This window comes from Blastomyces gilchristii (assembly GCF_000003855.2).
Source record: "Blastomyces gilchristii SLH14081 genomic scaffold supercont1.3, whole genome shotgun sequence".
Lineage (NCBI taxonomy): Eukaryota > Fungi > Ascomycota > Eurotiomycetes > Onygenales > Ajellomycetaceae > Blastomyces > Blastomyces gilchristii.
Window position 1 is genome coordinate 1075358 of NW_003101680.1, and position 11401 is coordinate 1086758.

An 11401-nucleotide genomic window follows, 5' to 3' on the forward strand; every position below is an offset into this window, starting at 1 on the left:
CTAGCAAAAGGGTAAATTATCTGTAGAAGAAAAGGGGCTAAAAGTGTTGGACCTTCCTATCACAGTCTAGCGTAGCTTATTTTAAAATACTAAGGCCCAGAACCTTTAAAGGAGAAATCAACGTGTTTAGCTCGATTATCCTCCAACAAACCTCCGCTACTCAGAAGAATTTTGACTCTGTGATAAACGACGGCCTGCAAAGTAATTCTTCTCCGGCGGCTCGTTTCTCTAGCGATTGCGATTGCCTTGAAAGCCCATGCCGACTTTGTTCCGCATCACCGAACCCAAGGCCCACTCACGGCGCGACAGGAGAAAGCATCAGGACGTGTGCTTAATACAATAACTAGCAGTTACTGGCGCCCAAGAAAGCGGAACAAAAGCGGAGATAAAACCCGGTAGGGTGCGGAAAAAGCGAAAAAAGAAAAACAAGCAAAAGACAACGAACAAGGACGAGCACAGAACTAGGAGAGCAGCGCAGGCGAACGGCGACAACGATGCTCCTTCGACCGTCCGTATTCCCTCACCGATTGTCCATATAGCATCTCAGCTACGGGCTATATTGGATTGTGCACATCCATTCGACTCTCATATACTACATGCAGCGCGATCAAAGGAGCGAGAGCCTATACCTACCAGCCAGGAACACCCGAGCCGCATCTGCCAAGTCCAACCGCCCACCGATGCTACATAACTAATACCATCAAACCATATAAAACGAGAAGTAAAAGATAAACGAGCAATAATGGCCTCTCGCTCCCATCGCGACCACTTCGTGGAACCACCCTCTCTTGTTTGGCGTATATACAACTCCCTCCCACCCGTTGTAACAACGACCATTGCAAGTATACAAACTCAAGCAACTCGTTTAGGTGCCTCATGTACCCGGGAGACCAGGAGGAGGACACGATGCGGATATGTGCTGAGACTGCTATGGCTGGCGTGCTCGTTGCAGAATGTCCTGATTCTTCTTTGGGGAGTGACGCTTTGGTGGGGGGAATGGACTGTGTTCAGGGATAGCGTGCGAGGGTGTGAGTGGACAGGGTGGGAACAATGGGTCTGTCTACTATTCTTTTTTCTTTTTTTCTTTTTCTTTTTTTCACATATTCTCTTTGTCCTCTCATTGTTACTATCTATTATGTTGCTATTTTTATGAGATGCTTCATTTGGTATAAGGTCTTTGAAAACTGACACATTCCGCGTATATGTAGCCGGAACAAGCCGTGCCGCATCATGTTGTGTTTATTGCGGACCCTCAGTTGGTCGACCCACATACATATCCCGGCCGGTCGTGGCCGCTCTCGTCACTGACAGTATTTTACGCTGATCTATATCTCTACCGAACTTATTCGTTGCTTCAGCGAGATCTGAGACCGGATACCACCTTCTTCTTAGGGGATTTGTTTGATGGGGGGAGGGAATGGGGAACGGAGAGGAGCTCGAGTCCAGAGGAAAGATTTAAAAAATATGGGCACAGTGTCTGGATGGAAGAGTATCGACGGTTCGTTCGACTGTTTTTCGATACATGGAAATTGGGAGGGGTCGATTCCGCTGCCAGCGAACGGGGCCGGAAGATCATCGCCAGTCTGCCGGGCAATCATGATCTAGGATTTGGGCATGGGATACAACAGCCCGTGCTCGAGCGGTTCCAGACTTATTTTGGCGTTGGGAATCGCGTAGACGTCTTGGGCAATCACTCGTTTGTCTCCGTCGACACCGTTTCGTTGAGCGCAATGGATCAGCCGGATCCTGAAACTGGCGGTTCCGGGGGTGACGAGATATGGAGAGCGGCCGATGACTTTCTAAATGATCTTTCAAATGTAAAGGCGCGCGCAGTTAAGCAAGAATTGCTTGCTCTCCAGGGCTATGCGGAGAATTATTTTACCCCCTCCAGGGTTGTCGATGCCGCTAACCCCTCCCCACCGGTGATATCCTCTGCACCACCTGAGGATATAGATCTACCTACAATTATCCTTACACATGTGCCTTTCTACCGTGAACCAGGGACACCCTGTGGACCCCTGCGAGAACGTTTTCCGCCATCCTCTACAGACCCATTACCGGAGAAGGACGAAAGAAATGCTATCAGGGTCTCTCGTGGTTACCAATACCAAAATGTCCTCTCGGACGCAATAGGCAGGAAAATAATAAGAAGCGCAGGAGCGAACGTAAAGCAGATATACTCCGGCGATGACCATGACTATTGTGAAATCATCCATCGCGAATTCAGCAGCTCGCCCAAGGAGATCACCGTGAAAACCTTATCATTGGCAATGGGGGTGCGCCGGCCGGGCTTCCAAATGGCCAGTCTCTACAACTCTATCGACCTCCAGACGGGAAACGCCATAAACACAGAATCCTCATCTTCTTCCTCCACGATCCAAAACCACCTGTGCCTCCTCCCCGACCAAATCTCCATCTTCATCCAATACGGCTACGTCCTCTTCCTTACCATCCTCGTCCTCCTTGTCCGCGCCGTTGCCCGCACATTCCGCACAGCCCAAGACCCAACATCACCAGCATCATCGCATGACTCCACAACCCTCCTCCCCCTCACCCACAGCCGCCAGCCTTCCAAACACCTAGACAAGTCCGCTCTCTCCACAACCTCCAGCACCTCAACCTCCTCCCCCACCTATCACAGTGAAAACCGATTCTCAAATCGGACAACCGGCACTGGCCATGATGAAGTTAGCGAGAGCCTACGACGGTCCGACTTGGCGCTGGACGAGAAGTTGAAGGATGGCAGCTGGGCCCCGAAAAGGGGTGCTGCCAGCAGTAGTAGCTATGATCGCGTCGGTGGCGGTAGAAGCAGCTTCAGACATGTGCTACGTACGGAGTTTGTCAAGCCGCTTATGCGCATTGCGATTGTAGCGGGGATATTTTACCTGTGGTTGGTATGGACGTGGTTGTGATGATTTATTTGTATTTCGAATTTGAATGCATGCATGTGCCTAAACCGGCTGCGGTTGGGTAGGGTTGGTGCGAGTTTTTTTTCCCCGCATTTTTCCGCATTTTTTCACTTTGGGAACTTTGGTTATTTTGTGGTCATTTGCATCCTGCTATGTATAGTAGCGCGCTGGTATTTGTTTTTATAGTTTACTGACCTCCCTTCTAGAAATTTGTACGAACCAGCGACTCGCCTGCACCATTTTCTCAGATGCACCACAGAGTTTAGCTCTAGCAATTACATTATTAACTACTTTTGAACTATTAATAGTTATTTATACTGAAAGTCCAAAATATTGCGCCCACACGGAGGCTTGTTGAAAGAATAGACTCCAGTGGTCTGGCTTAAATTCGGAGTCAGATAACATCCATGGATTTGAACCCAATACCCCCCGTTTGGCTTCACTACTAACGGAGATGCTGGTTGATACCGGTGTATATGAAAGCTCTTATCACTGCAATCAGTTATTACACATCGAACATGGTCAATTTCTCCTTATCCGCTCACCTGTTTCCCCTATGATATATTTGTTCAAGCCAAATAAGGTTGGATATCCATGTTAGCGCCTAACCTGTTCTGAGGTCTATGGGACTTGGGGGGTGAGCCTAGAGAATAAATACATGGAGAGTTGGATGCTGTTATTCTAAAACACCCCGACGGTCAATCGCCCCTCGTTATCGTCTCTTCCAACGTTATTTTCCCGATGAATATAACTTGGTCGAGCAATCCAGCTAGATCCTTGACGCATTTCCCCTTGAGGTTGAACAACGGCATTCCTGCGATATAATCTCTGGCACCAGTGTGCCTATACCGTTCTCAACTCGCTCATCATTTGCCAACCAACTGGCGCTGAAGAATTCAATTCTTCTTCGTCCCCTCGTCTGGCTGGCTCCTCGTATCTGTCGCCGTGCGCTCTCTACTCTAGAAGTGATGGGGTTTGACCCCAAAACGATGATCGAACATGGAATACACTGGGCCGAACATCAGGACCCTATATAGGCATGTCAATCACGCTCATATCATGAGTTTCTTTGGAGAATGTTTCTTCCGTGTGCTGGAGAGCTATGGAGTTCCTGAGTAAGGAAGAGCTGGATGGTATATTCCTCTTGTACGCGCATGTATGAATTGGACATTCGGAGACAGGTTATCTACCCTGACATGGTTGGTACATACATGTAACTTTTTTTTTTTTTTTTTTTTTTTTTTTTTTCTTCAAAGCCCATGCACTGAATACACGCAGACCTACATACCCGCTTTTTCTTGTATGTAACTGGCACCGTTTTGCATTCACACTGTCATAACGTCACCAGCGGCCAGTTCCCTCATTTAACCACCTGGAGATTCATAAGGTACTTTTCCGTATCATCAAAATGCTGGTCAATTTCTTCTACCAGTTCATTAATATATTAAAGTTATTCAGAGAAGCCAGACACAGACCATATGTGTGGATAATTTTAACACGGTCTCAAAATTTCAGCGCCATTGTTACATGCATATATCATGTAACGCACTGGTCAAATCAAGAATCAAAAGTGCTATTCCCGGCCTGTCTGAACCGCATCTTCATTATTGTTGTCATCATTGTTATAATCATCGTCATGGGCATCATGTCGGAAAATGGGCATCTGTGTGCTGAGAGTTGTATCCCCATATGCTGTTGGGTATCCAAGAGCAATCTTCAATGGTTATTATCCACGGCAAAATCATATGCTCAGATGGACATTAAAGGCCCCAATGAAGTGACCTTGCAGAATGTAAACTTTGAATAGATTCATGGAGATAACCATGGCCTGGAATGAAGATGTCAGCATCTGAAATAAACTATCAGTCCATCTAATTAATAGTTTCTATTAATTATCGGCGTGGACCTACACGGCGGACTAACTTCTCAATAGAATTTTGCACGAGGACTCACCGGATATACGAGCGAGTGCTCACGCTCCACCGCCCGCATCTTTCACTTCATGAAAGCGGTCACTGCGAGAATCTCAGATCGAAGAAGCGAGTCACGCTCATTTGCCGGATGGTCACATATCATCAGGAGGGTCCCATGTGGTTTCAGCTTTGAGAATATGTTGTGCACGTAGCGAACAAGAATAGGGGATGGTAGATATTTTCACGACCTCTCTTGCCATGGTGAAGGGAAATCCTAGCCTACATCACTAAGATAATGTACTGTACATGACACTAGGCAATTCCCGCCCATCAAAGTACTGCTACATCTCTCCAATATCGAAGTTGCCTGGCGGAGGCAGCTAATGAGCTGAAACATCTCCATCCGTCCAGAGCGATGGGGAGCAAGGGGGGATTGAAAGGGTTTTTTGAGGGAGAACCGGCGTAAAACACCGCGTCTCAGATTCAGAAGATGATGAACCCTCAGCCTTACTAGTAGAGGGGCTCAGCGGGCATATTCTCAAGCACTGCTGCTCAGTGTGGTCCAGGACAGGACGGTCTGGGATTTCCTCAAGGATCGATACTAGGCTCTTCAACTGACTATACCACTGCTTCCTGATTTCGAGTCTCCTTTTAGATTGGTTATCGTGCAGCCGTTGCTCCCATCTCCGTAAATAGGGTTCTTTCCTGTGCTGTGATCGCCATCCCAGATGCTATTGGCAAGGACCTGTGCCCGTGCCTGCATGGTGTATATATACTGCGTACACTCCGTACAAGCCGCAGTTTTATTTTCCGGCGGAGCTTAAAAATAAATTCCATGCTCATCATAGCCTTATATTGGAGGGGCTTGGTACCTGGTTAACCAGCCAAGCTTTAGGCGTCAAGCCCCGAAACAAGGCCCAAATGTTTTGAGGCTGTCAACTGGTCATAAATATGTCTAGCCTCTGCAATAGCTAAAGTTAAAAGGGAATAATAGCCTTGTCCGTTTTCTTTTTCGTCTTTCTCTCTTTCTTTCCTTTTCTTTTGGTGATCAATGTGCCATTTGCCAAATGTATGTATGTACATGCATAAAATATTGAAGTTTATGCAGGGACGAGTATTTGTTATTTTGGTGGCTCACGGATTAGTTAACTGTCCCGCGGCCCGTTGACGTCAATGTATCCATGATTCGGGTTTGTGATTGAGGTAGCAGCAGACCTTGAAGAATACCATGTTCGGCAGTTACGTAGCCTCTCCTACATGGATCAGAGTCTATAGTGCTTCGTAAAGAGGTAGTAGTATCTCCATCAGAGGGAAACGCGAAGAACAGCACAAAAGAGGATCGAAGTCCCCCTTCATACTCCTCAGTAAGCAATCATAATGTCAGCAGATGACCGGCATATTCCCCTGAAGAGAACAGCAAAATGCCTTAGTTATGTTCTAGTAGCAAGGGTTAACAACACTTGCTCTGTCCTTTAAACTCTTGTGATGTCCACTTACATTCTCTGTATTTCCCTCGAGTGGGGGGGTATACTGCGAATTGCGAATGGAAATTAACGGGAGGACTGGACATTGCGCTGCGCCTTTGCAAGATATGCACCACGAGAACTGCATGGATCCGAGTCCAGGAGTGTGAGCAGAACTTAATTAGGTACGCAAATTCTTTCTCTGCCCGTAGGCTGTGTGCCGCAGTACGGTCTGTAAATATTCCGATGTTCAAAAATGATAACAGCAGACTGGATAGTACATGTACATTACATTTCAGTACGAGTACAGAGTAACTACTATGAAGGTTAATGATGTGAATATTCTATTCTGACTTTGTCTGTTATCCTGCCATGGCCCATGGGGGAAGAATAATCCTCGGCTTTCACAAGGGTTGTAGTTGTGAACTTGGGATGAGGATAAGCATCTGTCACCCCTTGCCCAAGCGCCTCGCTAACCTCGCACCATACATAACATATAACTACTGCGTAACATCGCCAAACAAGCATCCCCGGAGCCCGTTGTCTCTTAGCGCGAAGACCATTGTGAACCGCTGGCGAGTGACTGACATTATTTTCAAACCTCAACACATGGTAAAAAAAATAAATAAACCACGACAAAACCACCAGGCTAATCCGCAATTTATCAAGAAGGATTTATGCAGAGCCTGAGACTATTCCCCTCAGGAACGGCACGCCAGTGGCCAATCAAGGAAGATACAAAGTCTCCATCCCTCTGCACCGCCACTGTCAGAGTGAAGATCGCAATCCAAGTTATCCACCGCCAAAGTTGGAGAGGAGAGGAAAGAAGGAAAGTCTCGCGGTCTCTCGGGGTTTGACCTCGCATGGCTGTCTCTCGGTATCCAACGTTATTTATCAAGCAATCATTTATCGAGAGATTCTAGATCACGCAGCGTGACGATGCTGTGCATTATTGCCCCGTAGAGGTTTCAAATTGGAATCTGTCAGGCGCGCTGGAAAAGAATATGCCCTACAGCTTCTATGTACACACCTATTCAGGAAGAGACATACATACACATACATACAAAGGGCGAAGGGCTGGGTACACAGGGAGGAATAATGACAATGAGGTTACATACACCGTCATTACTGCGATGGAACAGCCCTCCCTGGGTTCAATGGGTTGAGATCCCGGCATCTGAGACAGCAGGATCGTGATGGATGGGTTGATTGTTTCACCATTACGTTAGGACTGGTCTAGGGTGGTTTTCGGGGACGAGCAAATACTTCCGTTTGGAAACAGATCGCAACACGCCCGTTTACCTGACGCATCCGTACATTACTATGATAGGTGCTCCATAAATCGCTTCTCTGACGCCAGGCGGCGCCTGGCTTGCATGCTCCATGCTGGTGGTTGAGTATCTTACGAAAAACAAGCTTCAGCCGTTTCCTCTTTTTACGAAAAGATTCTGTCCAACCGATGAGATGGAACTCGGGACGATTCTAGGCACACCGCCCAGTCCGGATCGGATCAGCAGCATTATCAGCGATAATCACGAAATCCTCCGTCCAGATAGATGTCCATCACGATGCTTGTTTGAGTATGTGGGTCATGTGACAATCACTCCATCAAACTTTGCTGCGAGTAATTGGCTGTTCGGTCGAGCTGACTTGGAGATAGATAGGCGGATGGAAAGGTCGATGGTTGTGTGTGTATCCATCTGAACGACTGCACGAAAGTGGTTGTGGGCGCAGAATTATGCCTGGTATCGTCAAGGAAGGACGGTATGGTATCAGGGGGGGTGTAAGTGTAAGAATGGAACCCTCCTCCTCCCCTCTTCCATGGCCAGAATCCCAGCAGTTGATCGACAGCCGAGTCTGCACGGATCCAACCTACTGCGCGCTTCAGATGTAGCCCAATCAGGTCCGCCGCTTAGGATTTCTTTGCCTTTTTCAGACCCGGCCTGAGTCCAGGCCAACGAGCCAAAGGACCCAGCAAGGGCCCGACGATGGCGGTCTAAGTGGAGGCTTGTCCCCTGACTAGCCAGCCTTAGCGGCAGCTAGCTTTGTTTGCAACAGCCAGCGGTCCGTCCGCATACACTTCAACCCAAGGAGAAAAAGAACGAGCCCGAGAGCAGCCCGAAAAGCGTTGCCCCAAAAGCAAAACCCCGTATTATTTATTTGCCGTATTCGTTCGACGACTCCCTCATGCTTCCACGTCGCGCACCTTCCATCTCTCTCGTTTCTCCTCCTTTCTCACCCTCATAATCCTCATCCTCTTCTTCTCCATAACCTCCTCCTTCTTCCCTCTCCGCGAGGATTACTCTCTTTTACTCCCTCCGTTCGCTCCTTTTTTTGTCATATATCGTTTGAGGATTTCTCTGGACTTTACTCGCTGAAGGGAAAAAAAAAAAGGAAAACTTAAAGAAGCATCACGCCAGCCAGGTTCCAGAACAACCGTGTGACACTTCGGGCTCGATGATTCCCTGAACGGACTTCAAACGGTTTCTTCAACCCTTCCCTCCTTCTATCCAGTCTCTACCACACCACCCGTATCTCATATGCTACAGTTGAAAGGGGATATAAAATAACACCCCTATACACTCTTTTTGTTTAATATTATTTCGGGCTATCATAATCATGGGGCCCTTTCGATGGAAAGTGCTCCTCCTGCTGAATGTGCTGCTGGGCGTTGCTTCGGCTGTCACTATTTCAGGCGCGAGGGGTGGCGTCAATCACCATACCGGTGAACGACCCGCTCGCAAGGACATCAACAGGCTGCAGTGGTCTGGCCCAGAGTGGGATCTCTACATCCAGGCCCTCAAGGCTTACCAGGAAGAGGACCGGAGTCATCTTTTGAGCTATCATCAGGTCGCTGGTAAGAGATGCGCCCCAAGGACTCAAGGACGCATGTATTAGTTGTGCATATATCTAACATTTAGAATTTAGGTATTCATGGTTACCCTTATAAATCCTGGGATGGCGTGGAGGGTTTGGGGGGTGCTGGTTATTGCTCTCACGGTTCGACTCTGTTCCCCGTATGGCATCGTCCTTACCTTGCCATGTATGAGGTTAGTGAAGTTTTAGTTTCGTTATTTGTTCGGTATTAAGTATCCTCTGCATAGACCAAAAATTCTAACACGCGTTACCAATCGGTAGGAGAGAATCTCGCGCTATGCCCACGCGATTGCCAACACGTACCCGCCAATCATCCGAGGAATTTATCAAAAAGCTGCAAGTGATTTGAGAATTCCATATTGGGACTGGGCCAGCGATCCGGAGCTTCCCCGCTCTGTGATCACCCCGGAGCTTAACATCAATACCCCGGAAGGATTGAGGACTGTTCGGAACCCACTTTACGACTACGCTATCAATCCATCGGCTCAAGAAGGCTTCCCCATTGACTCTGTTAGTAGATTCCTCGTTTTGAACTGGCGGCCGGTATATGAGTACTTTTCACTGACACCCAGCTCTTCAGCTTTCGAGATACCACAGAACCGTCCGCAACCCCGACGAGCAGGGTGTATCCCAGGTCGAGGCGATCCAGAGAACTCTGAATGCGAACGGTGCCCTGTAAGTCAAAAAATTTAAGTAACAGAGCGATTTGAGTAATGCCGCCTAACAGTCAAACTTTAGCATTCGAATCAACACCTATCAACTTCTTGCTGGCGAAACCAACTACACCGTGTTCTCGACTGATGCTCTCCCGGACCGCCACGGAAGTTTCAACAACCTGGAGAACATTCACGGTCTCATTCACAATTCTGTTGGAGGCAATGGTGGACATATGACGTACACCCCCTGGTCCGCCTATGACCCGATCTTCTGGCTCCACCATACGTTAGTGAAAAAAAAAGTCTCGTCCTCCCTCTTACAGGCAGCGTGCTAATTGATGTTACAGCAACGTCGACCGCGTCGTCGCTCTGTGGCAAGCTGTCCACCCTGAATCATACGTACAGCCTCTGCCAAACCGTGGCGGAGATTTCATGAAGAGACCGGGAACCTGGGAAGATGCAAAAACTCGTACGTGCACCTCTTCTCCTCTGGAATTTTCCAGTGTAGCCAAAAGAAAAAAAAAGAGAGAAAAACGAGAAAAATACTAACCTTCATTTTCAGCATTTGCGCCCTTCCGCGACCCCAACAACCGATTCTACAATGCCGAAACCTCTCGAAGCATGAGACCCTTCGGCTACACCTATCCCGAGATTAGGGACTGGGGCGTTACCCCAGAGCAGCTGTCCAGGAACGTCCGCATGGAAATCAACCGACTGTACAACAGACCAGGCGACAACAACAGAAAGCGCAGCACCGCTCTCACCGCGCGCGCTGCGCACCACCACGGCATGATCATGCACAAGCGCATGCCCAACCTCGCCGAGGACACCCTGGACGACCTCAAGAAACTCAACTTCAAGGTTAAGGAATTCTTCGAAGACCTAGGCAAATTCAGCTTGCTCAACTTCATCAAGCTGGGCATCAACAACCTGGAGAAGCAGTGGGTTATCAACATCCGAGCGAACAAGTTCGCACTCCCCCACGCATACAACATCCACTTCTTCCTCTCGGAGCCCCCCGAAGAGTCCTGCGACTGGGCCTCTGCCCCTAACCTGATCGGCACCTTCGCCTCCTTCGCCTCCTCCATGGGCTCCCCAGCCAACAGAACTCGCGACATGTACGGACAGATCCCTCTCTCGCATGTGCTGGCTGTGGTGTGGGACAGCAAGATGATCCTCGACCTGGAGGACGCGACGATTCTGCCGCTGCTGGAGAAGCACCTTGAGTGGCGCGTGCAGGATCTGACGGGCAAGGTTGTGGATGCTGGTGAGCTTATCGGGAGCTCCACGGGCCACTCCTGCGGGCTGGAGATTACGATTGCGGAGCGTGATGTTACGCCCTTGACGGGTGATGAGAAGGAGCGGGATCACTTCCCGATTCTTGGCGAATGGAAGATGTTTAAGGATATTACCCAGAAGGAGAAGAAGAAGAAGCAGTGCAAGCCTAAGTACAAAGTCTAAGGAATATTTTCTTTGCAACCATTTTTTTTTTTTTTTTTTCATTTTTTTCATTTTTGGATAGAGTGAGGGAAGAAAGGGGGAGGAAGCGTTGGGAAGGGAGAAAAAATAATAATAAATGGGCT

General features: G+C 48.4%; 2 protein-coding genes across 3 annotated transcripts; both read left to right on the forward strand.

Moving 5' to 3' along the window:
- The first annotated feature begins 105 nt into the window (after positions 1 to 105).
- Positions 106 to 4127, forward strand: BDBG_01876 (manganese ion homeostasis). Its single transcript, XM_002627159.2, has 2 exons — positions 106 to 1054; positions 1209 to 4127. The coding sequence occupies exons 1-2, from the start codon at positions 743 to 745 to the stop codon at positions 2910 to 2912; spliced, it is 2016 nt and encodes a 671-aa protein (XP_002627205.1). The 5' UTR covers positions 106 to 742; the 3' UTR covers positions 2913 to 4127.
- A 2525-nt stretch (positions 4128 to 6652) lies between these two features.
- Positions 6653 to 11310, forward strand: BDBG_01880. 2 transcript variants are annotated; one of them, XM_031720524.1, is made up of 8 exons: positions 6653 to 7865; positions 7946 to 9142; positions 9214 to 9335; positions 9424 to 9672; positions 9743 to 9837; positions 9901 to 10104; positions 10166 to 10287; positions 10381 to 11310. In XM_031720524.1, the coding sequence occupies exons 2-8, from the start codon at positions 8905 to 8907 to the stop codon at positions 11277 to 11279; spliced, it is 1929 nt and encodes a 642-aa protein (XP_031576738.1). In that variant the 5' UTR covers positions 6653 to 7865; positions 7946 to 8904; the 3' UTR covers positions 11280 to 11310. The 2 variants fall into 2 exon arrangements, with proteins under 2 accessions (XP_031576738.1, XP_031576739.1); XM_031720525.1 differs by having other exon boundaries at positions 7842 to 9142.
- The last annotated feature ends 91 nt before the right edge of the window (positions 11311 to 11401 follow it).